At 40.5% G+C, this 27,154-nt stretch overlaps 1 protein-coding gene across 8 annotated transcripts in view; it reads right to left on the reverse strand.

Moving 5' to 3' along the window:
* Positions 1 to 27,154, reverse strand: part of CACNB4 (calcium voltage-gated channel auxiliary subunit beta 4) — a 266,723-nt gene that overhangs the window by 44,994 nt on the left and 194,575 nt on the right. For all 8 annotated transcript variants that reach the window (XM_025404344.1, XM_025404339.1, XM_025404340.1 and 5 more), the window contains 2 exons: positions 4,469 to 4,588; positions 2,040 to 2,162 (listed from right to left, as the gene is read on the reverse strand). In XM_025404344.1, the coding sequence (XP_025260129.1) occupies positions 2,040 to 2,162; positions 4,469 to 4,588 (243 nt within the window). The remainder of the gene's footprint in view (positions 1 to 2,039; positions 2,163 to 4,468; positions 4,589 to 27,154) is intronic.

Consider the following 27,154-nt stretch of genomic DNA (forward strand, 5'->3'; position numbering starts at 1 on the left):
TACACAATTAGCTGGGTGTAGTAGTGCACCTGTAGTCCTAGCTACTTGGGAGGCTGAGGCTGAGGTGGGAGGATCACTTGAGCCCAGGAGTTCAAGACTGCAGTGAGCTGTGATTGCATCATTGCACTCCAACGAAAACAGAGCAAGACCCTGTCTCCAAAAAAATTTAAAAAGAAAGAAAAGAAATGTGAATTGACGTGATATAAAACCTTGAACAATCTAGGTCTTAGGTGTTTCTCCCCATTTTCCTGTTTTTTATTTTAGTATAACAGGCCTAAAATAATAGGTCTGTTTATTTTGGAATTAATAAAGGGCAAAGGGACCCTTTTAGAATCTTAGGTGCATAGGTCTGGAATTTAAATTTTACTGTGTTGAGGACAAAGCAGACCATGAGTCATAGTTTCCTAGGGCTTAAGTTATTTCCTGAAATGAAGTTAGCCCACTGGAACACTCATTTGTTAAATGGCACCCAAGTGACTTTAAAGGGCTTGCTGAAATGGTTAATGCAACTTCCCAAAATGTTTTAACTTAGTACTAGGAAATAGCCAAAGCACAGTGAGAATTTGACTCAGGGTGAATGAAAGTTTTTTGAGTTACTAGGGAGAAAGTCACTATGTAAATTCAAGAGCTTAATTTGATCATCATTTGACTTACATGACAAGCATAGTTGTAGCTTTTCTCTGCATTTAAGCTTTTATTTGTTACTGAGAAAGTACTTAACATGGTGCATAATAGATAGCCTTCTAAGTGATGGATGAGAGGAAAGGCTATAACTTGATTATAGAAATGTGTTCATTTGTGTTGATGTTCTGGGAGCTTGTGCCAGCTCTCTACAAAGGTCACCTTGGTGTTGTTCCAACCCTTCTCTATTTGGATTTCCCTAAAATGATTAGCACTTTCTCTTTCAAAGATATTTTCTTATCTGATAATTTCAAGACATAAAAACAGGCGGTTCTGGTCCACATAGGATTATCAGCTCAATGCCACATATCAAACTGCCAGACTGAAGAGAAAATCACTGATCAACAAGCACATAGCTCAAACAGCAGCCAGGACAAATTGAGGCATTGATAAAATGCAGGAAAGCAATAAAATACAAGGTTGGAATGTTGGTGTGAGTGAGTGCACGTGACATGTAAGAACGTCTCTTACCTTTTCAAGGGCTGCTTCTCCTTGGACACAGTGGGTGTTAGCAATTAATGAATATGGTTTGGGCATTTTTGATGGGAATGGTGAGACATAATCAACTTAACCATTCAGATGCCAGGGCACATGTTTCAGGTCAAGAGTTCTTGTCTTCTAGACAAATGTAGACATCCTCACCCCGTGTACCATCAAGAAAGTAGAGGCCATGGTTGAAGTTGATGGGTCCTCAGTTTCTTATTACCAAGGCCCTGAAGTGTCTGTGCCTGCACTCATCTTTTCCCTGATTGTCACAATGAATTAGCATTCTTCTTTCTATCAAAGGTCTGTCCCTCCACTAGGGGTCTTGGATCCACCCTTCTTGGCTACTCAAACACTTTACCCTTTTGCCTTTCTGCTTCCCAGAATCCTCTGCCCTTTTCTTAGCTGTAAATCTTTCTTTGAATGATTATACACTCTAGTGTTGGTTCCATGGTCAAGGTGCACAGGACTATAGTCTACGTGTCTATAATTACAACATCGCCTGTAAATAGTCCCTTCTGGGTAGGTGCCATGCCACCAAACTTACATTTTCCTAAACTGGATCCATACATTTATGGCTCTGCAGTCACAGAAGGGGATTTAAGGTGTCCAGAGGACAATAGAGGTCTGTCGGAAATCCATGCTATAATTTTAGGGTTGACTGTGATTTAACTTTGTAAGTGTGTGATAATGCAAGCAATGATCTCAGACTTCTCAATCTTGATGAAAATGACTAGATTTGGAAGACTCAGCAAATTAAATGAGGTACCGCACTGGCAGCTCCTCGGGTCTCCTCTCTGGCTAGTCTGGCTCAGAGCTGATTCCTAGCTTCAGCTTTTTGGCAGGTGAAGGGATACAGTATGTTCTACATTTACCTCTTTAATGTGTAGAAAGTCCTTAGCATCAAAGGAGATAGCCGTGCTTGGAACAGGCACATCCTCGTCCAAGGCGCCGCAGTAGCTCACATTTGTCTTCACGGCAAATGCTACAGGTTTGGACTAGGGACAGAACCATGGAATAAGGAATGAGGAAGGGAGGACAGAGGAGCATTTTAAATATTGAAACTCTGATCGTACCAGGTAGTAGGAGAAATAACTTTCCAAAGAGGGATCTCAAATGAATTTTACATTCTCAGGCAATATCAAGAAACCTGCAGAGACGACTCTGAAAACAATTCGGTCCCATCAGCCTAATCATTTTTCCTCTCCTGCAATACTTTCCAATATTCCAAATTTTAAAATGTGCTCTAAAGTATTAAGAGGGATAGACAAAGGCAGGGGAGAAGGACAGTCTCTTCTCTAATCTTAAAATCTGTGCTTATTTTAAATGATAACCAATACCTTCTTACCTTGGAATACAGGAAACGTGTGCTAGGTCTTTTTAAAAAGAAAAAAAAAGTGGGAAGAGGATAAAATAGTATTTTTGAAATAGTCCAGATTTGAAAACCTGTGGAATTCTATACAACAGACTATCTGGTCCTTCCAGGAAAAAGAAGGGTTAGTCAGTCTCAAAGCTGATGGGCAGGGCTCTTCACAGATCATCTTCTCTCTAGTTAACACAGCTGGTTTTGAAACTCTTTTTACACAAATGCCTCTCAGCAAAGTGCTCTCAGGCTGGCACAGCCCTGTGGGGACAAGTAAACCACCAACCTAAGCAAACAGTGCTGCCACCCACATTTGGGTGACCACAATGGCCACAAAACAGATTCTGAAAGAAAATTTTATAACAAAAATTAGCCACAGTGAGACACAAGATTCCTGATATTCTGAGCTGCTTTGTTACCAGCTTATGTATTCATGCTGGGAATCTGACTGGGGAACAGCAGTTGAGGCTAGAACCTCACTGATGTCCCTTCACATGTACTGCAAGAAAAGCCCCTTCCACCAAGAGAGCACAAACATCACAGGTGTTGAGGCAAATGAAGACACCTAATTTGACTGCATTGTTCTCCTCCCACCTCTTTTTTTTTTTCTTTCTTTTTTTTTTTTTTTTTTNGCACTCCTCAGCTCACTGCAACCTCCGCCTCCTGGGTTCAAGTGATTCTCTTGCCTCAGCCTCCTGAGTAGCTGGGATTACAGGGACACGCCACCAGGTCCGGCTAATTTTATTGTGTATTTAGTAGAGGTGGGGTTTCACCATGTTGGTCAGGCTGGTCTATAACTCCTGACCTTGTGATCTGACTGCCTCGGCCTCCCAAAGTGCTGGGATTACAGGCATGAGCCACTGCACCTGGCCCCTCTTTTTTCTTTTCTTTTCTTTTTTTTTTTTGGTAGGGTTTTGCTCTGTTGCCCAGGCTGGAGTGCAATGGTATGATCTCAGCTCACTGAAGCCTTTATTTCCTGGGTACGTGATCCTCCCACCTTAGCCTCCCAAGTAGCTAGAATTACAGGTGTGAGCCACCACGCACAGCCTCTCACCTCTAAAGATTTTACAATAAAAATAGAAAAGGGAAGGAATTCACTTTATTTGGGCTTCTGTTTTTTCTTCTTCTAAAAATCAGAAAGACTAAATCAATATACCTTAGGAGTCTGTCATGGAGGGCAAAGAGGACAGACTGGCCATGACCTTGTCTTGTATTTTGCTATTGTGCATAAAATGTCAATGGACGAAAGGGGTCTGTGCTTCAAAAAATCAGAAAACAAACAAAACGAAGTTGGAAGCACACAGAATGGGAGATCCCTAGTGACTGTTCTGGTTCTAACTTTCAACTGTGCAAGTGTTTCCTTGCTGCTTCCTGTGGATGCAGCGATTTCTATGGAGGCCTCTCCTTGTGGAATATCTGAAGGTCTATTTTGGCAATGGCCTTTATTGCTCGTCTTCGCTGCACTTTTCAGAGTTGTTCAAAGTCCTGAACTTCACACTGAACTTGAGGTGGGACACTGAAAGCGAGAGAGAAGAGTAGAGAAACAAACAGGGCGATCCACAGAGCAACAGCACACGTGTGGCCTGTAATAAAGGCTGAGGTAATGGACGAGGAGGGGCCAGGAATAGACAGGGCGAGCTGGTACCTGGTGGGCTCTCTGCCAACACTGGGCATGGCAGGCTTGATATTGCTAAGTTGGAAGATAACCAATAATTCACCACTAAACCAAATACAAAAAGGTGAAGGTTCTGAGGAAATGCCCCTTTGGAGATGTTACTAACCTCAACTAGAGGTGAAGGGATCAGAGAGCTTCCCAATCTGGAGGCTTATTAGAATAATCACGAAATGATTATTCCAGAAATGTGTGAGGTAGGGGAAGAGCAGCTGGTAGCCACTGAGCAGCGACCCACTTGTGAGCTAAAGAGAGGGAAAGAGAGTCACCTTTGCTCTCTCAAGCTGGATAGCTGCTTGCTGTTCTCTCTCCTGTCGAATTGCTTCCCGGTCCTCTTCCAAAGAGACATCGGAGTCAGACGGCCTGCTTGTGTAGGAATCCGCTGAACCCTGGCAAAGAAAACAGAATAGTTTGAGATGATGTGTAGCTTCTTAAATTGTCACATCCATAACAGTATCCTGGGGCGAGTTCTTTTCATTTGCCTAAAATTTGATGCACACACTCCATGCCTTATTGCAGATATAAATTTAGATGACAGAATATAGTTAAGCGTCTGAGTTATTCGGAAAGTAGCAATGTTGTGAAGAAAAATATTTTGACTAGATTAAGTGCTAGGAAGTAAACTGCAATAAAAATTATGTGATACTCAGCACCAATTCTTCTTGTTTTTGTGCTATATTAAGCCCATATCACTTGTGAAACGTTAGTTTTCATCCATCTTCTCTTTTACATATACATCTAAAGGAAAAAGAGACTCAGCTTATTACAAAAGATAAATCCTACCTGTATTGGGGCTATGGGTCATCTATTTGTCTAAGATTTCAATATAGTAAAGCATCATCCTACATTAGTAAAATGATTTTCCAGTTTCAGTGTCAACACTATTGAACTCTTTTACTACTAAAACTTCAGTCATTGTCCTGCCGCAGCCCAGACGTGGTCAACAAGAACACTGAGCGGAAAAACAACCTTGAGGACGAAAACAGGGATGTTCTCAGTTGAAGCCCACACTAGAAGAGATATTTAAATAGCACTGAAGGCTGGGCGCGGTGGCTCACGCCTGTAATCCCAGCACTTTGGGAGGCCAAAGTGGGTGGATCACAAGGTCAGGAGTTTGAAACCAGCCTGGCTAACATAGTGAAACCCCATCTCTACTAAAAATACAAAAATTAGCCAGGCGTGGTGGCGGGCGCCTGTAATCCCAGATACTTGGGAGGCTGAGGCAGGAGTGAGGCAGAGGCTGCAGTGAGCCGAGCCGGCGCCATTGCACTCCAGACTGGGTGACAGAGCAAGATTCCACCTCAAAAAAAAAAAAAAAAAAAAAAAAAAAAAAAAAAAAAAGCACTGAAATCCAGTCTGACTGATGTGGCCAAGTTAAAAAGTCAACCACCCCCTCCATGCCTCCCCCCACAAAAAACCCCGGAGGTTTGTCTTATGGCTGCTACAGGAACATCATCCTTACAGTTTCCTTAAGCTGGCATTAGAAGTTGATATTTGCATAGATGGTAACATTTACACAGCAGAGGTATTGGGAGGACTGGTGTATTTGATATGTTTCATAAATCACGCACAGGTTTTGAAAAACATTGACCTATCCATATAGCTGAGAATTTGCTGTCCACTGGGGGGAAGAAGAGCTTTAAGAAATAGTTGACTGCTGAATCTGGCCCTTTGAAAGTTTTTCTACATGTAGAAATGTTTATTTGTGAATTTGCTGGCTTTAAGAGCAACTTTGTCTCTCAGTAGAGGCCATGATTCTAGCGAAGGTAGCATAGATTTTCCCAGCAGCCTAGAACAAGAACTCCTGGCTAGCGGTTTTATCAGAGTGCCCAGTCAAGCCCTGGTTCCAAATTTTGCCTCTGCAACGTACTGCAGAAAACATTATAGAAGTTACTGGGCCACTCTGAGACAGTCTCCTTGCCTATTAAAGAGGGACACTGCCTACTTACTGAGTTCTTGCTATCACACCAGCATGGGCTAGATACTTTGGACACTCTTTCTCACTGAATCCTCACAGCAGTGGGAAGGCTGAGATTCAAACGCAGGTAGTTCAGCCTTAGAGCCAGCGGATTCACATCCCACACTGAGCTGCATTTGACATTAAAATACCTACTCCAGGACCTGGCACATAATAGGCACACAATAAATCAACTTTTTCATCCTCGTTTCCTAGTGCTGACATTTTCACATTGATGAAAACAAAAAGCATTAATTTCTCAATGATTATATATACACAATAACCCATCTTGAAATGTAGCCATTTTTCTTACATTTTACTGCATAGAAAATGTCCTATAAACCTGATAATCGCAATGTGTCCAAATCCATGTACTTTATGTAGTGCTTCTGAAAGTGCACTTTATAGAGGAAATGTATTTGTTAACTGAATTATAATGAAATTCCTCCGTGCAAATCTACTAGGGAAAAATTTTGGACCTACAAAACGAATCAGCGCAGGGTGACTGTTTCATAGACATATTCATTGCCTAAAAAGAGAGCTATCTTGAAGTCCTTTAAACCAGAGAGTTCTCTCAGAACACATCTTTTGTCTGAATTTAGGTACACCTGCATAAAATCCAGAAGAAGAGGAGAAAAAAAACAATATTTCAATTTTTATTTTTCTTCTTCTTCTTTTTTTTTTTTGTAGAGATGGGGCCTTGTCATGTTGCCCAGGCTGGTCTCAAATTCCTAGGCTCAGGCGATCCTCCTGCCTTGGCCTCCCAAAGTGCTGGGATTATAGGCGTGAACCACTGTGCCTGACCCAGTGTTTCTAAAATACCGAAGGAAACAGTTTGGAGTTAGTCCTAGGCAATGCTTTGCTGGAAATGTGATATGTGATGGACCATCCTAAGGGAGCTGGACTGGCTGCTGTGAAGACATTGGGAGTATCAAGTGAGACTATGGTATATAAGTCAGTAAGAAGGCACTTGCCTAGTTTTGAAAACATGTTCTGGGGATGGTTAGTGCCTACAGTTCACAAAAAAAGCAAGCTGCCTGCTGGGGTAGTGAGTCAAGCAGCTGAATACATACTCCACTACTGCCACTAGAAGACAGCTGATTTCCTGAAACTACCTTAACAACTTTTCCAATCCTGGCATTTAATTATCTCTGAGTACACAAGAAGTGACTCAGGGACTCCTACAAATGAACTTTATGTTGAAATGTGAACGACATTGTAAGAGTCTCAAATCTAATAAACTCTACTATGGCCAAATATGTAGAAGCAGAAGTTTCTGTTTACTCCCTGTTTCTAAGGATATTGGTAGAGGGAAAAATAAAGCACTGTGATATCCATTTTCATAATCAGTGTTACATCATCACAACATTTACTTTTTTTTTTTTAATGTCATCTCCATTGCTTTGTATATGAAAAAGCAAAAGTCCAACATTCAAGAGTCCAAATTTGGCCCACAGACATGTTCTGCGGGCTTGGTACCGGCTTGGTTTCTTGCTTTTATTTATTTTTGGTTTGGTTTGGTTTATTTTGCTTCAACTAGTTGAAAGGGAGTATGAACATATCCCAGAAAAAAAGGAAGGAAAAGATAAAGGAAAGGATCTGTGTTGTTTACAAAGGCACAGAGAGAGGCTAGAAGGAAACTGCCTGGGCCTGACCCCTGGAAGTATCCAGGAAGGGCAGGTGGCCATGCGAGGCTTAGTAAGACCAGGACAGGTTGAAGAGGCATCACCCAGATATCTGGTTAAATAGTTAACGATCGAAAAGACAGAGAGATGGCAAGAAAGAAAGAATGTTAGATGCTAAGAGAACACAACTGAAGACATAAATGTTACTAGGCCTGGCCAAAGCTGGAAAGACCTGATGGAAGCCCCATCAGCTTATAATTTTCTAGCATTCTGTTTCATAAAACAGGTAGGAGCAAGCTACCCAATGTATCAAGTGATCTAAAACTGGGCTGTTAACCCACGTGCAAGAAACATGACAGTGACTAGTCCTTCAAAAGCTCTTATGCAGACACCTCTGCAAGTCATACCATGTAGTGATAAAGTCATATTGCAGTGAGCCAAGATCACGCCACTGCACTCCAGCCTGGGTGACAGAGCCAGACCCTGTCTCAAAAAAAAAAAAAAAAGAAAGATATTTTGGTCTAGTCTTTTTTCCCTTTAGGGAATCTTCTCAAGTACAAAAGGCAAAATGCAGATAGTAACACTGGAAAATCAGCTAGCTGTGGTCTTCTGAGAGAAGCAAGATGATCTTAAGTGAAACAATGCAAGGGCTTCTTCTCATTCACAGAGAGAGGGTGCATGATATCAACAGGACAGCAGCCATGGCTGTTGGAGCCAGACAGTATTGGGTTTGACGCTGTCACCAGTTCTAGTTGGCTGTGAATCTTAAGCAAGTTATTTAACCTTCTGAGTCCTAATTTCCCCTGTTAGAAAATGTAGATAATAATGCACACCTTGTAGAGTTTCCTGGTGTTTGGTTTCAGATGAAACATCATTTCTTTTTCAACATCATGGGGGAAATTTGGAAAATACCAGCAATTAAACTTTGACCCACTAATTAAAGGTTTGGCAGCTTTTTCACATTAAATTTTTGGCTGCCCTAGAGTTTTAGGATTTATATCTTGTTCTTTGTTTAAAAATAGCTTTATTGAAGTATAACTTACATATACATAAAATTCACACATTTTTAGTGTACAATTCAATGATTTTTAATAAATTTACAGAAGACAATTTATATCACAATCTAATAGAACATTTCTAACCCCTCAAAAGAAACCTTGTGCCTATTTGCAGCTATTCTCCATTCCCAGCTCAGGATGAGGCATCTACTTACTTATCTTGTCCTTTTAAAATGGAAATAGACTTTCTCTTTTTATGAGTAATTTTAGTATTTAGGCAAATCATTACATTACAGCAAGGAGAAGCAAGGGTCTACAAAGGTTTGATTTTAAAATGCAACCAGGCCGGGCATGGTAGCTTATGCCTGAAATCCCAGCACTTTGGGAGGCTGAGGCAGGAGAATTGCTTGAGCCCAGGAGTTTAAGACCAGCCTAGGTAACATAGTAAGGCCCCATATCTACAAAAAATAAATTTAAAACAAAATTAGTCAGGCATGGTAGTGTGCACCTGTAGTCCCATTACTTGGGAGGGTGAGGTGGGAGGATTACTTGAGCCTACGAGGTTGAGGCTCCAGTGAGCCATGATCATGCCAAAGCACTCTGCCTGAAAGACAAAACAAGACTCTGTCTCAAATAAATAAATTAAATTAAATGCAATCATACTGGAACAGAATCTTGCCACTGTTGGAAGTGCTGGGCCTCCTAGCCCCACAATCCCAGTCTCTCACAACCTAGCTTAGCTCTCCATTCACTGAATGCTGACCATCGGTCGGATACTAGAGTGGCCACTACATGAGAGAGAACTGCTCATTTTCCTGGGGATTCTTGCCTCATCTGCAAAATGAGAATGAAGTCCTTCTTTGGGATTGATTTGAGAATCAATAAGATAATACATGTACAACATAGTGCATAAGCGTAATGCTGATGCTACTAAACCACTGCTGTCCAACGGAACTTTTACTGCAATGATGGACATAGACGCTGTCTACTATGGCAGCCACAAGCCATGTGTGGTTATTGAGCCCTTGAAATGTGACTAGAGAGACTAATACGCTGAATTTTTAATTTAATTTTTAGAGTTTTAAAGTGTTATTGCCTTTTAATTAATTTAAATTTAAATTCTACCTGTAGCTAGTGGCTACCATATTGGGCTGTGTGGTAGTAGACATTCAAAATGTCAGTTTCCCTTCTGGATCAGATAAACGAATGCTAATCTTGGTGTAAATCTGGCATTTTAAGAGTTGCACTGGGCCAGGTGCGGTGGCTCATGCCTGTAATCCCAGCACTTTGGGAGGCCAAGCCAGGTGGATCACCTGAGGTCAGGAGTTCAAGACCAGCCTGGCCAATGATGTGAAACCCTGTCTCTACAAAAATACAAAAATAAGCTGGGTGTGGTGGTACACGCCTGTAATCCCAGCTCTTTGGGAGGCTGAGACAGGAGAATTGTTTGAATCTGGGAGAAGGAGGTTGCAGTGAGCCGAGATCATGCCACTGCACTCCAGCCTGGACAACAGAGCGAGACTCTGTCACAAAATAAATAAATAAATAAATAAATAAATAAGGTGCATTAAATAGACTAAGTGATCATGGAACGTTCAGAGAAATATATCACTCCCAATGAGTTTGTGCCTGTTTTTCTCTGCTAAGTTTGTAATGACTTGACAGTGCATTTTTCCACATTGCAGAAGGAACACAGCCCATTCTTGGTGACTTTCCCAGATTTCCCTGGGTAGATGAGTGAATATAACTCACCTACAAGGTTGCCATTAGGCTATCTTTATCTTGACAGGCCGGCCCCTCCCTTTCTTGCAAATACGCTTTCTTTTCCTTCACCCCCTTTATCAAACATGTCCAGAGCTCTTTGCTAGGGCACCCAGCCTAGCAGGGTCCAGGCTGTATCTCCAAGTACGTAGGCCCTACACTGCCTGGCATGGCAGGACCTCGAGTTTGTACAAAGAAAGACACAGTCACTCCCATCAGAATCTCTCTTTTCTTTGTTCTATGATTTTACGTTGTTCTCAGGTGGCTAATTGACCAAGGTTGTATTTACTTGGTGTGATGCTAATTGTTAGCAACTTCACCCTCATAACATGAGTTTTTTGTTTTGTTTTGTTTTGTTTTTTAATTACAGTCTTCAATGCCTAAATCCAGAGCACTGGATAAGTATACATTCTCAGTACGTTGGTGGAGTGAGAATCTCTTGAAATTGTATCTCCGAGATGACAACTTTTCTTTAAGGTACCTTGTGTGGATTCTCATAAATAGGTTTTCAAAAATGTTGGTTGAAAAAAATAAGACGAGTTCTGCTTAACAATCACAGCAGCTCACTCTTATTGGATGGAAGACCTAAAGTTCAGCCCCAGCTATTAATCTGACTAAGGTTCCTCAGTATTTTGTTAATATTAATCAAACACAAGAATCTCACTAATTTACAATGATAGATGTAAATTTAAAAATGCCAATCTGAGATCATGGGAAGTTTCAAAGAGCAGTCAAGGGTAGCAAAGGAGCACGTTCATAGAAGGCTGTTAAAAGGAAGCGGAAGAGGATGAATGTTTGCTCATCCCTCACTAACTTATAGATATTATTATCTCATCAACCCTAAGAAGTAAGTTATGATTATCCACGCTGTACGGATGAGGCCTCTGAGGCTCAGACAGGCAACACGAACATCCTCCCATTCCACACACTCTCATAGATCACTACTGGGGGACCTAGGGTGTGGTAGACTCATTTTTTTAAAATTTGCCCTATAAAATCTGGTGCAAAAACTTACGTTAAAACATCAAACATTTTAGTCGCCTTCAGTAAAACAAAACAATCTTCCTCAGTATTTTGTTAATATTAATCAAACACAAGAATCTCACTAATTTACAATGGTAGATGTAAATTTAAAAATGCCAATCTGAGATCATGGGAAGTGAATGGCAGACTGCTTTTCAAAAGACATGTTCACTATTTCTGCATTCACATGGTATCTGTAGGCTACCAAAGTTTTGGTTTGTGAATTTCTTTGAGTTTCTACTCTAATCACAAAATTTTTCTTCAGCATTTTAGTTCTTGGTAGGTGATTCTAAGGTACCATTTAGAGTTTTCTTTTTCTCTAAAATGATAATGCCTCGGATTATGTTCACACCACTTACTTACAGATTATTTCTTGTAATTAAATTATAATTATACATATACAGTATAGTTCAAACCAAAGCACAGGCTTTATCTGAATAATCTCATAAATGGAATACAAATTAATGGGTTCCATTACAACTATTTTACAGAATTGATTTAACAGGAAGTAGTATTAATTTATAAAAGTTGGCCAATCTTACCCTCCCCGTTGTGCTGGCGAGTTTTGGCTGTAATTGCCCTGATTTCAGACAGGTTTCTTTTAATTGCTAGTCTGAGGAGACCCATGAATGGAGATAACAGCAGAAGAATTTTAATTGACTCCTCAAGCACAAGGAGAGAGGTGACAAAAAGGCCCAGTTAGAGATGGAAAGGAGAGCTCTCATGAAGCTCTCATGAAGTTTTGACTAGGCAGGGTGGGTCTGTAGAGCAGCTGCTCAGTGTCCCATGATATTATTCTGTGACCTGCATATAGTAAAGCTTGGTTGCTGGAGGCCACCTTCTCCCAGTAGTACCAGCCACAGCCTAAATGGTCTAACATCAAACATTTTAGTCGCCTTCAGTAAAACAAAACAACGTTCTTCAGTATTTTGTTAATATTAATCAAACATCAGAAATTTACAATGACAGATGTAAATTTAAAAATGCCAATCTGAGATCATGGGAAGTGAATGGCAGACTGCTTTTCAAAAGACATGTTTACTATTTCTGCATTCACGTATCTGTAGGCTACCAAGGTTTTGGTTTGTGAATTTCTTTGAGTTTCTACTCTAATCACAAAATTTTTCTTTAGCATTTTAGTTCTTGGTAGGTGATTCTAAGGTACTACTGAGAGTTTTCCTTTTCTCTAAAATGATAATGCCTCGGATTATGTTCACACCACTTATTTACAGATTATTTCTTGTAATTAAGTTATAATTATATATAAATATACAGTATAGTTCAAAGTACCAGCCATGGCCATTTAGGCACTTCTGAGAAAGGAGAAACTGAGATGTGAGCTACAAGCAGATTTGCAAGTTAAACCAAAGGTAATGGTGGTAGCAAGAGGGTAGATTCCTTTTATATTAGGTTGAATCATGAAATTGCAAACATTGCAGTTGTAATTTCATGTAGTTTAACATATACACTGGGGAAAGAACAAAAAACAAAGATTACTTGATATGGATGCTTTTGGGCAAAAACTGCTGTGATAATCAGCACGTAATATTTTACAGGTATGTAAGAAGTGCTATATCAACAAGCACAATTAGCAATACATCAAAACCCTTCTGTGAGACTAAGGAGTAACAGAAGTTGAAAACACCAACGATCATTTTTGCTTCCAACAAGAACTTTATTTTAACAGTAGGGACAGTGAGATTGTGGAGCTCACTTTCCTTCTGGGAAAGGGAAAGTGATCACCTACTGGGAGAAGGTGGCCTCCAGCAACCAAGCTTTACTATATACAGGTCACAGAATAACATCATGCGACACTGAGCAGCTGCTCTAGAGACCCACTCTGCCTAGTCAAAACTTCATGAGAGCTTCTGATCAACCTACATGACACAGGTATACGACAGGGTGGCTCCCGCTGGCTGATCCTGGCACTTGCACTTGGCAGCGTTAGCCCTGGCACAAGGGCTTAATTCCAGGGTGGCTGCTCAAACTGCACTAATCTAGTTTCAGCAGAGACGTTAAAAAGGAAATCGCAGTATTTGTTCAGGAAATCCTGAATATGCTGCTGGTAGAAGCAGTGCTGCCTGCTGATGAGGCGCTGATCGTTGCTTGAAAACACAGACTTCTGTGACTTCTGGAAAAGTGATTGACTGAGAGACGCTTTCTTCTCACGTGGCCCCCAGAGTGGTTTACAAAGCAGCACACCCAACACTATTTTTACATTGCGGTCTGTTTTCTTGAGAGTCAGATTAGAGATACGACAACAGTATATACGTTTCCCCTAAAAGTAGCTTTAGGCAATCACTTCTGTCTTTAAAAAAAAAGAAAAGACTTCCTTCTGTCAGATAAAAAAGAATAATGTAGCTTGGTTTAGAAGACAGGAAGAAAGTAGGGAAAAGGACTCGAGTCTTGCCCATGTCATTTCTGTAGCCCCAGGAACCGTGTGATGAAAAAACATCTTTAAATAACTCTTTGGAATGATTTTTTTTAAAAAACTGGCTAAAGTTTCCCATTAAGGGAATGTGTATGCACGGCTAACTGAATCCAGGTATGCCATCAAAAACAGAAGGGCTTCCCCAAGAGGTCGCTGAAGACACAATTGAAACCACAGTAAAGCCTCTACACTTCATTTCAGGCAGGACTCATGTCTTATCAGTTTTGTGGTCCTCAGAGTTCCTAGCACAAAGCTTCATAGGAGCTCCAAACTATTTGCTGAATGAAAAAATCAATGAGGTGGCTTTGGGGGAAGGCGAGAACCTTAAATGGAGACCCCAATACTGCCCAAACTTCACCCAAAGGGCGTACATTCTTCCTGCCTCCAGGGGTTGCTGGAAATCACGCAGGAAAGACCAGTGAAGAATAAAATCAATTTTAACTTGACAGAATGATACACAAGTTGACTGGAAAAATTAAAATCCAGAAACTGTTTAGAAAAAAATGTTAAAAGAAGAATAAAAGATAATTAGCCTTTTTAATAGATATGAAAATATACAAAACTACAAAAGTTAAACATGTTTGGTACTGGCGCAGATCAATGAAATTACAAGGAGACCACAAACTGACTGCTCTGTATGGGAGACTAATGTATGATATAGGAAACTGTAAATCAAAGGGAAAAGAATGACCATCCAATTAATAGTGTTGGGAAACTGAGCTAGCCAACTGGAAAAAAAAAAATAGATCCCTATTTTATATCTTTTTTTTTTTTTTTTTGAGACAAAGTCTTGTTCTGTTGCCCAGGCTAGAGTGCAGAGGTATGATCTTGGCTCACTGCAACATCTGCCCCCTAGACTCAAGCAATTCTCGTGCCTCAGCTCCTTAGTAGCTGGGACTGTAGGCATGTGCCACCATGCCCAGCTAATTTTTGTATTTTTCATAAAGATGGCATTTTGCCATGCTGATCAGGCTGGTCTCGAACTCCTGACCTCAAGCACTCTACCCAACTGAGCCTCCCAAAGTGCTGAGATTACAGGCATGAGCCATCACAATCAGTCTTATATGTTATATAAAAATAAATTGTAGATGAAGGTATTTAAAGGCAATATTATATATAAACACATATATATATTAAAATATACATATATATGTATATAAACACACACCCACTACCAGTAGCAGAAACTATGCTAAAGTTTTAAAATAGCATGCCAAAAAGTTCAGAAGCCGTGAAAAGAAAAGATTGATAAATCTCACTACGTAAAAATTTTAAACATTTGTCTGGGAAAAAAAATAAAATAGTCAAAATGAAAATGACAAAAAGAAAACATTGTCACATAAGTGACTTGGGTTTAATATCCTTCATATCCAAAGACCTCTAACAAGTTAATAAGAAAAAGATGAACAACCTATCTCTTCACTCATTAATATGAGAAAGGAATAAAAATAGAAAAAAGGACAAGGCAAAAAAAGAAAACGAAGGGTCAATGCCAATATCTTTGATGAATAAGACACAACAATCCTCAACAAGACCAAGTGTGGTGGTGCATGCCTGCAATCCCAGCACTTAGGGAGGCTGAGGCAGGAGAATTACCTGAGCTTAGGAGTTCAAGGCTGTAATGAGCTATGATCATGCCACTGCACTCCAGCTTGGGCAACAGATCAAAACTCTGTCTCTAAAAAAGATAAAAATAATTTTAAAATCTCCACAAAATACTAGCAAATGGAATTCAACATATCAAAAACATCACGTGGGATTTATCAAGTGGGATTTATCCCAGGGATGCAAGGATGATTCAACATATGCCAGTCAATAAATGTGACACATTGCATCAACAGACTGAAAGACAAAAACCATAGATCATCTCAACAGATGCAGAAAACTCATTTGACAAAAGTCAACACCCATTCATGATAAAAATTCTCAACAAATTAGGGATAAAAGGAACATATATCAATGTAATAAAGTCCATGTATGACAAACCCACATCTAACATCATGCTGAATCCTCTAAGAACTGGAACAAAGATGCCCACTTTCGCTACTGTTATTCAACATACACTGAAAGTTTTAGCCAGAGCAATCAGGTAAGAGAAAGAAATAAAAGGCATCCAGGCCGGGCGCGGTGGCTCAAGCCTGTAATCCCAGCACTTTGGGAGGCCGAGATGGGCGGATCACGAGGTCAGGAGATCGAGACCATCCTGGCTAACCCGGTGAAACCCCGTCTCTAGTAAAAAAAATACAAAAAAATAGCCGGGCAAGGTGGCGAGTGTCTGTAGTCCCAGCTACTCGGGAGGCTGAGGCAGGAGAATGGCGTAAACCCGGGAGGTGGAGCTTGCAGTGAGCCGAGATCCGGCCACTGCACTCCAGGCTGGGCGACAGAGTGAGACTCCGTCTTAAAAAAAAAAAAGGCATCCAGATGGAAATAAGAAGTCAAATTGTTCCTCTTTACGGATGATATGATCTTAAATATATAGAAACCTAAAGACTCCACCAAAAAACTCTTAGAATTGATAAATTCAGTAATGTTGCAGGATACAAAATAAACATACAAAAATCAGTATTGTTTCTATACACCAATAATAGACTAGCTGAAAAAGGAATAAAGAAAGCAATCCCATTTACAATAGTTATAAGATAATAATAATAAAATATCTATGAATACATTTAACTAAGGAGGTGAAAGACCCTTACAACAAAAGCTACAAAACCCTGATGAAAGAAATAGAAGAAAACACAAATGGAAAGACATCCCATGTTCATGGATCAAAAAAATTAATATTATTAAAATGACCATATTACCCAAAGCAATCTCCAGATTCTTCCCTATCAAAATACCAATAACATTCTTCAAAGAAATAGAAAACAAAAATCTAAAATTCATATGGAACCAGACCTCAAATAGCCACACACATATACACACACAAATCCTGAGCAAAATGAACAAAGCTGGAGGCATCACATAACCTGACTTCAAAATATACTACAAAGCTATAGTACCTAAAACAACATGGTCTTGGTATAAAAACAGACACATGTTATCCACATAAGACGTGTTTTTAAAAAGTATGGCTCATTTGTAAAATAGAAGAGCATGTAGCCAGGCACCATGGCACACGCCTATAGTCTCTGCTACTCTGGAGGCTGAAAAAAGAGAATTTCTTGAGCCCAGGAGTATGACACAGACCTCCAACTAATAAAACGTGAAGTTGTTAAGTCAGAAGATCACATTGTAAAATAATCTAGTATGTTATTTGAAATTGTGTTAAATTTACTAAGACTCTATTATGCATCAATATACCTAAATATATTAGAGGAAGGAAACAGACTTACAGTTCACTTTAAACCCTGCCATATAGTTTCAACTTTTACCTTCAGAATTTTTAAAAACAAAAACATTGGCCAGGTGCAGTGGCTCACGCCTGTAATCTCAGCACTTTGGGAGGCCAAGGCAGGTGAATTACGAGGTCAGGAGATCAAGACCATTCTGGTTAACACAGTGAAACCCCGTCTCTACTAAAAATATAAAAAATTAGCTGGGCATGGGCCAGGCATGGTGGCTCACACCTGTAATCCCAGCATTTTCGGAGGCCAAGGCGGCGGATCACAAGGTCAGGAGATCGAGACCATCCTGGCTAACATGGTGAAACCCCGTCTCTACTAAAAATACAAAAAATTAGCCGGGAATGGTGGCGGGCGCCTGTAGTCCCAGCTACTTGGGAGACTGAGGCAGGAGAATGGCATGAACCCAGGAGGCGGAGGTTGCAGTGAGCCAAGATTGCACCACTGCACTCAAGCCTGGGTGACACAGCAGACTCAATCTCAAAAAAAAAAAAAAATTATATGTCTCTATATACCTATATACATTTGTACATAAATATGTAAAAATATGCATATTTTTACAAAGTTATACAGCTTAAGATTGCCTGCATTAACCCTAAAATAATTATTTTGATAGGTGACATTAAATATTAATAATCACTATCAAAAACAATAACCATTATTATTTATTGAGCACTTAGTATGTCCCATAATTAGTGTTAAGTACTTTTATTAACGGTGTACCTTTTTTTTTTTTTGAGATGGAGTTTCGCTCTTGTCATCCAGGCAGGAGTGCAAATGGCGTAATCTCAGCTCACATGCAACGTCCGCCTCCTGGGTTCAAGCAATTCTTCTGCCTCAGCCTCCCCAGTAGCTGGAATTACAGGCACATGCCATGATATCCAGCTAATTTTTTGGATTTTTTGTAGAGATGGGATTTTACCATATTGGCCGGGCTGGTCTCGAACTCCTGACTTCAGGTGATCTGCCTGCCTCGGCCTCCCAAAATGCTGGGATTTCAGGGGTGAGACACCACACCCAGCCAACTGTGTTCTTTCAAAAAGAATATTTCCTGTGAGAGGCCCAGGAGCCCCAACAGAGGCTATATTAGTATGAGTTTTTCTCTTTGGTCACCAGTCTCCTAAATGTGTGAAGCCTGTAGTGTTCTAGGTGATATCATCTGTGCAGTAATTTAAGTTTAGGTACAAATGCTGTTTTTGAATTAGAAGATGACGAATTGTTGGGAGTTTCTGAAGGTATGGCGGGCCCCTTGTGCACATGCTGCCTCACCAGCAAACACCCAGGGCTCTAGGTAAGAGCTACGCCTACCCCTAACTTCCTCCACAGAAGGAGCTTATTGTCACAAGACATGCGCCCTAGGCTGTGCAACTCCTTACAGCACCACTTTCCTCCTTTGACTTTTGTGGTCTTGATGGTGACCACACGATACCCACCCCTCCCGCCAGCATGGACCAACTCCATTTGGAGTTTGGAGTGGTATAGGCCCATACTCTTTCCTGGGGTAATGCCCTTCCTCTCCAATCAGTTCAGAGGGCAGGAGATGAAAGCAAGGCTTGTTTTTTTGATTCCTATCTGCTAATTCCGTGTTCTGTGTGTTAGAGCTCATTATGGCAGAGGAAAAGAACTTATTCTGAAATTTAACCTTTGGAACTAGGAAATAGGGCTTTGATTGGAATAAAACAGCACTTTACTGATGTTATCTAATTTAGTCACAATAAAAACTTAAGAGGTAGACTTCATTATCCGCACTGAAGTAAACAAGGCACTAAGTAAGATGCCCAAGGTCAAGCAGCTGGTAAAGTGTGGCGAACTCTAGTCTGACTGGCTCTAAAGCCCTTGCTAATTAACTAATAATCATGTCCAGCAGAAGTGTTGGTAGGCACTGTTGGATGAGCAGATCACTGAGGCTGAAGGCACTAAAAACAGAATCTTTCTGTCTCTGCATTTAGATTGAACTAAAAATTACTGAGAATGCCAGGCTCTCTCCAGCACATTATCTTGATTTCTCTCCAAAGCTCTTTTGAGGTCTTAGAAGAGAAGTCAGGCCACATGGCCCAGAAGTCACTGGGCCATCATCCACTGGAGAAGCTGAGACTTGCATTTCAGGCAAGAACATCTCTTGGATGGTCTCTAAGATTCCTCTGAGGTCTGTTGTTAAAGATGTCAGCCTAGTGCCAGGAATTAGGTCTTTAAGTGCTTGGTGATAGAATCGGTCATTTGAATTGACATCAAAACACACACAATCAACTGTTACTAAGGAAGTGACTACCAAACCTTGGATTTTCTCTTCCCTTCCTCCAGTGAATTAGCTCATCAGTAGATCCAAAGTGGTCAAAGAGGAAAGCCACGTCTGCTCATCAATTTGTTGGAAACTTTTTTGGACCAAACAAATAGAAACAAAAGTAAAGAGATGATGAAACCTTGATTTAAATAAGTTTGGCAGAGAAGCCGTAAGTTAATTTATTCTGATCATCACCTTTATTCTTCATTAGGGAATATAAGGAGAGGAAGTGGTTACTCATATGAGAGCTGGCATACAATAAGCAGTTCTGAGTGGTGCCATGAAGCTTGACTACCTGGGCTGGAATTCTAGGACTGCTCCTTACTAGACATTTGCTTTCAAGCACAATACTTATTCTTTCTGGGCTCAGTTTCCTTTCTGAAAATGAGATAATAACCTAACTCACGGAGCTGCCGTGAAGATTATGCACTCAGAACGTGCAAGCACTCAGCCAAGGAATCCCTCAATGCAGGTTAGCGAGAACACTTCAGTATATGGAATTGTCCCGGCCCTTTGTTTCTCGGGTGAGGCCAATTTGCTGTTGTAATCCCTCTCTTAAAAAAGGGATAGAGATATAAAACTTAATTAATTAAAGTGAGTAGGAATTAAATGCTCTAGTAAGAACTTTGGGACAATTAAAGGTATTGACTAAAATGAAATATAGGAATCATGTTGGTTGTATTCCTCCATATTTCTTCTGCCTGCAAGAAGCGTGTTTACCCAGAGGCACCACCTTGTTTGGGAATAACAAGAAGACAGTCAGATCTGGTTTTCTTGGTCAGACAGCAGCATGAATAAGACTGCTGTCCTTTGCATATGAGGCTGACACTCCTGACCTGCTGTCTCCTCTGGGTTGCGTGGCTCTGAACTCACATCAGCTGGGACAGCTGTGGGTTGCCCCTCCTCTTTATGACCCAGTACCCACTTCAAGACGGCCAGGACTAGAGATGGTCACCCGTCACAGAGCACTGTCACAACCTCTGCTAGCCTACCCACATCCCAAAATTCAAGACCGGCACTCTCAACAAAACAAGCCAACCCACCACAAACTTTAAGAATCCTAAACAGGTGTGAAAAGTCACCTCTCAGAGACAAAATACTCTACTCCCTCCCAAAAGCTGAATATGAGCTCTCTGGCCAAAGGATGCCCTTTTGTTGTTTCAATGAGGAAAATAAGGCAGCTATTCCTTTTACTTAGCTATTTTTTAAAATTCTATTTTCTCATTAACTTTGCTTTTCTATGAAATGCATGCTTTAAAAGGAATAATTCCCATTTTAAAACTAAGGTGAATTTATTAAAAATAGATTTTTTGTTATCATTCTCATGCTGCATCATTATAGATAAATTCACAAACCATATGCATATATTATCCAAATGACTGGATTTGAAATAAATCAACAAATGTTTGAGTAGCATAGACCTATACTGTCTACGGCTGGGAGTGATGATGTGCATAGAGTGAAATCCAAGTCCAGATGAAGGGAAGGGCCTGAGGACACAGGTAAAGGGTTCAGAGTAAAACACAAGAGGCAGGCAGGATGTCCATTCAGTGGGAAAATTTTTTCCTCCCAGACTCACCCTGAAAGCTCTTCTTCTCTCACCAATATTGATCAAACTCCTTCAATGCTGCACAGCAAAGCTCAGAGAGACCCACAGTGCAGAAGAGGGCAGCCCTGAGGACAACAGGTAGCATTCTGCAGGTTGAGGTGGAGGAGAGAGGAGCTATCTATCCAGCTGGTGTTCCATGCACCTATGCACTGGCTAGTGTGGAACAAGAGAGATGAGTTCAAGAAATTCACACTCAGTACTTCAACGGAGAGTTTAGGGGAAAATGCAGACACAAAGACCAAGAACTCTCTGCTCTTGAAGAAAATGGTCTTAGATGAGGAAGAAACATTCCAGCAGAGGTGGCCTGAGAGATAAAACAGTACCGGATCAGTGAACAATCCAGTACTGCAGAAGGAAGGTCCCTGGAATAAAGGGCACTCAGAGATACTTCCCTTATATAACTTCCCCAGGGCAAATATGCTACCAACTCCCAAAGACAAGGGACTACTAGTTAGTACTCAGCATTCTTGCAGAATCTTTGTAGCTTGCTGTACACATTAAGTAGAGGAACTATGCTTAATCGTTTGGTTTTAACTTCACAGTATAGCTTTAGTCATTTTTACCAAGTATTTTACTGTCTTTATTAAGTTCTAAATAAAAGAATCCCTTCAGGTGATCATACGTGAACCAGATGAAATGTTGCTAGGTACTAGGTACCCCAAGAGGACAGAGCAGGTAAGTGGACTTCCATATACCAACCATCCTTGGTGCCCTAACAACACTAGGTCATATCTGATTGTCTACTATCTAATACACAATTCAAATTGACAAACATTCGTTGAAAAATTAGTATGTATGAGGCCTGTACTAGGTATAGTGGCAGGCAAAAAAAATACATAAGACATGGTCCTTGCCGAATAAGGGCTTATAACCTAATAGGGCTGACAGTTATGTAAATAACCACATTATAAAGGAGAGTACAAAAAGTACCATAAAAGTACCATAAACAAAAATACAAATCCAATCAGTGACTAGAAGAGGACAGATTAATTTTGTTTTGGGGGAAGAGAAGACCTCAGGGAGAAGGTGAGGGAGGTTTAAGCAGAATTATCAGGAATGGCAGAGAGCAAAGCTAAAGGGCAGGAAAATAAAGGCAATGTCTGGAGAGTGATGAATTTGGACAACTCTGTAGTCAGTATGGGGGTAGGAGTTGCAGTGGATACTAAAGAAGTAAAAGGCATGTTTCTTGCCTTTAAAGAGCTTTCAAACAAGTTGGAGAAATAAGATCTGTGTTCATGAAACAAGGCAGTTCAGTGCTGAACCATGTCATTTAAAAAAAGAAACGAACGTTACTGACTTTGGAACTGCAGAAAGGCAGAGGTCAGTGTGAGGTGATGAAGCCAAGAAAGGTTCATGGAGAAGTCAGTGTTGGAACTGCGCCATCAGCATCATCATGATCTGCTGGGGGCAGAGAAATGTTGTAAAGGCATTTCAAGAAAAGGTGGGGGCAGCATGAACAAAGGCATGAAAGTGGTGCCTCGCCTTATGCGCTGGGGAATGAGAAGTTCAGACGTTCATGTTGAGGAGTAGCTGGAAATAAAATTGTAGAGTAGAATAAATGCAGATCACAGCAAATCAGGAAAGCCAGGAGGAAGTGTTTGCAGCCATATGGTTGTGAGTAGATGGCTGATGCTGCACTGAAGTAAGTGAATGAGAGTTTCAGATTGAAAAGGATGTACGGGCAAGATCTGTCTGAAAGTGTGAAAAACTGCAGTCAGAGAGACTGACTGGGAGACTGATAGGATAGTGACAGTGGGAAAAGAGAGCAAGAAGTAAACCAGAAACCTATTCCAAAAAGGTCTAAAACTGATCAACAGGACATAGGGGATATACACAATTTATCTACTGCTTAACAGACACTGAGCACAGTATTAGACATTGGCTAAAGGGGAAAAAACATCTTTTAACCACTTTCAACTTGAAGACTTCGGTATTTTTCATGATTTTCTTTTCTTTTTTTTTTTTTTTTTTTTTTTTTTGGCGACACGGTCTTATTCTGTTGTCCAGGCTGGAATGCAGTGGTGCAATCACCACTGCATTGCAGCCTTGACCTCCTGGGTGCAAGCAATCCTCTCACCTCAGCCTCCCACGTAGATGGAACTACAGGTGTGTGCCATCACACCTGGCTAATTTTTGTAGAGACAGGGTTTTGCCATGTTGCCCAGGCTGGTCTCGAACTCCTGAGCTCAAGTGATCCGCCCACCTCAGCCTTGCAGTGTTGGAATTACAGGTGTGAGCCACCGTGCCTGGCCTTTTCACGATTTTTTTTTGTAACCGTGTTAAATTTATCAACAAACCATCAGCAGTTTGTCTGTCTTCTGATGTTCAGCTGAGACAAGAAGAAACGAATATCAGAGCTGAAAAATAAAATGTAGTAGAGGTGGGGAGGCTTTTAAATATATTGAGTTATTTACTGAAAAGTCCAGGAAATCATTAGTAACCTTAATATTTTGTGGAAATGTTCTTCACCAATTTTAGCTATGCAGGTCCAAGACAATACAATACCATCTACAATACTACAAAATTACAATTAGAAAGACAAAACAAAAAACAAAACAAACAAACAAAAAAACTCCTTACTAGAAAAGATTATGAAGGATTTTTTTAAAATGTGCATTCCGTTTTGAAAATTGCTATTGAAATGTGGTCTGGTGCTTGTTCCAGAAGTTATTTATAACCAAAGAACATAAAAATTGACAATGATGGACAAGCACAATGCCTCCCTGGGTAGAGGTTGAGGCTTACATTGAGAATGAGAATTTGAAAAACAAGCCTTTCCCATTTTAAGCAATCATTGTTTTACCAAAGAATTCCAGAGAACTTGGTTTTACTGCAAATTCTATTACTTCATTACAAAATCGGAATACAATGGAATCTATCAACTTGCAGAACAAACTACCAGAAAAATAGGTCGTTTTGAATGATTGTCAAAGAAGAAAAGTCCTTGTGAGAATAAAGCAGGTGCAGCTGAAGTTGGCAATGCTCTTCTTAGTGGGTAACACCATCACCATTTTATTTATTTATTTATTTGTTTTGAGACAGAATCTTGCTCTGTCACCCAAGCTGGAGTGCAATGGCACGATCAGAGTTCATTGCAGCTTTGACCTCCCTGGCTCAAGTGATCCTCCCATCTAAACTTCTCAAGCGGGGACCACAGGCGCACGCCACCATGCATGACTAACTTACTATTTTTTGTAGAGACAGAGGCTCCCTATGTGACTGAGGCTGGTCTCGAACTCCTGGACTCAAGTCACCCTCCCCATTCAGCATCCTAAAGTATTGGGATTACAGGAATAAGCCAGTACACTCAGTCTTCACCCATCTTTTGATGAAATGCCTGCATGAGAACTCTGTAGCAAAATGCCTTATACATGAAAGACACTGGAAGCACTTTATTAACCCACTGGCAAAGTCCCCTAGCGAAATGTTCCTCAAAACATGGAAGGCTGAGTCTACTTATACCTTAATGACTAAATGAAAAAGGGCTTTTCATAATTATTAGAATCTTTCATTATGGATAATGAAAATTAAATCATATCTGTCTTGAAATATCTTCTATGAACAACGAGGAGCCTATGATTAATTATATTTTGGTTTTTACATCAGCCATGGAAGATCAGAGCTCAGTTCTAGCTTTCTTCTTAGTATAAGATTTTCTAGCCGGGCGCTGCGGCTCACACCTGTAATCCCAGCACTTTGGGAGGCCGAGGCAGACGGATCACAAGGTCAGGAGGTCAAGACTAGCCTGGCCAACATGGTGAAATCCCGTCTCTACTAAAAATACAAAAATTAGCTGGGCACAGCGGCGTGTGCCTGTAGTCCCAGCAACTCGGGAGGCTGAGGCATGAGAGTCGCTTGAACCCGGGAGGCAAAGGGTGCAGTGAGCCGAGATCGCGCCACTGCACTCCAGCCTGGGTGACATGAACAAAACACCATCTCAAAAAAAAAAAAAAAAAAAAAAAAAATTTCTATCTTAATTTATATTTTCTCTGATTCTGATATTTTGCTGGTTACTAACTTTTTGTGGCTTCATATAGTCTTCTAAGCTGCCTGAAAAACTTACGGAATGAGGTGAGGGTAGAAATTAAAAAATAATCCACCTAGTTTTCATTGAATTGTATCCTATTGTGTGCAATGAATGAAAATTTCCTCCATTATACAGATGTCTATACAGAATTCTTTTGAACCCTGGGTTGCTACTATTGGGTTAAAATAATTGCTAATAGTTTCTGTTTTCAGACAGGAAGTTTTCAATCTCTCTCTTGAAGGACTGCTAGCCAATTTCTCCTAGCAATTTGGAAGTTTCCAGATAAGAAATGAAGTACTTTACTGTGCTATGTGTCAGCCTAGCTCTGCTTTGTGATTCATTCGGTATGTTTGTATATTTACTAAGATTAGGTATAAATATGTATTAATACTAAATCTACTCAAAATGTTTGTTCTGACTACCTCTTATTTCATCAACATTAAGCTAGAACAAAAATAAGAAAATATTCATTTACTTTGAGGCCAGGCATGGTGGCTCAAGCCTGTAATCCCAGCACTTTGGGGGGCTGAGGCAGGTGGATAACTGGAGGGCTGGAGTTCCAGACCAGCCTGGCCAACACAGCAAAACCCCGTCTCTACTAAAAATACAAAAAAAAAAAAATTAGCTCGGTGTGGTGGTGTGCACCTGTAATCCCAGCTACACGGGAGGTTAAGGCAAGAGAATCACTTGAACTTGAGAGGTGGAGGCTGCAGTGAGCCGAGATTGTGTGCCACAGCACTCCAGCCTGAGCAGCAGAGAGAGACTCTGTCTCAAAAAAAAAAAAAAAAAATTCATTTACCTTGAAAAGAAGAAAAAAACTGGGAATGACACTATTAAAATGACATTTTAAATTGTCCCTGTCAACCTCCAGGCCCATCTCTTATCTTTCTCCTCCAACATGCTCTGGCCAATAACATGCTTCTCGCACTTTTCCAAACATATTTCATCCACACTGTGTGGCACATAGTAGGTACCCAGGTAAAATACTTGTTGTATAAGGTGGGTACATGCTCTGAATGCTCCCTGCTCTTGCACAGAAGACGGACTCTTATTTTAAAAGCCCCTTTCTCCTTGTCCATCTGGCAAACTCCATTTCATCCATCCATTGTGTTACAACTGTATGTGTGGCTATTTAACCTTTCTGACAATAACTCCTCAAGGGCAGGTAGTGTATCTTTTTCATCTTTGTGTCCCCATTGTGGGCTTGGCATATGGTAGGTGTATAATAAGTATGTATAGGAAAGAAGGGAGGGAGGAAGGGCAAAAAAGAAGGAAGAAGGGACTCATATTTCTTTGCATTCATCCTAAAAAAAAATGTATGGCATTTTCCTAGACACTCAGAGATGTGTTCAATAGAGAAAAAAACGCTTGCCTCCAATTTTTCAAAACCACCGCTGCAAAAGCAGATTGAATTTTGTGTTTCACTGAATCCATCCATTCATGATTAATTGGGCAGTTAAGCACTTCTAGTTACATGTGCAGCTGGGAATTCCTCCAGCTGTCATTAATTTTACTAAAGATTCAAATCCTCACTATTTATCTGCTGAAATGGAGCCACTATTATTCCTCGGCCAATCAAAATCAAGTAAATAACTGTCCTGTTATGGAGTGACAATTGAGTAATTTACAAAAGCTACAAGTATGCTAACTCCAGTTGCCCTGTTGGTTACTATCATAATAAATGCCATGTTATTCAACCTCCTATTTTATTCCACTAACCAGGTGGGAAAAAAATCCAGATATACACCATAAATCAGTGAACCCTAACATACTCAACAAAAAGACAGTAACAATTAGAGATATCTTTTTTTTTTTTTTTTTTTGAGACAGAGTCTGACTGTCGCCCAGGCTGGAGTGCAGTGGTATGACCTCAACTTACTGCAACCTCTACCTCCCGGG

This window comes from Theropithecus gelada, chromosome 12 (assembly GCF_003255815.1).
Source record: "Theropithecus gelada isolate Dixy chromosome 12, Tgel_1.0, whole genome shotgun sequence".
Classification (NCBI taxonomy): domain Eukaryota; kingdom Metazoa; phylum Chordata; class Mammalia; order Primates; family Cercopithecidae; genus Theropithecus; species Theropithecus gelada.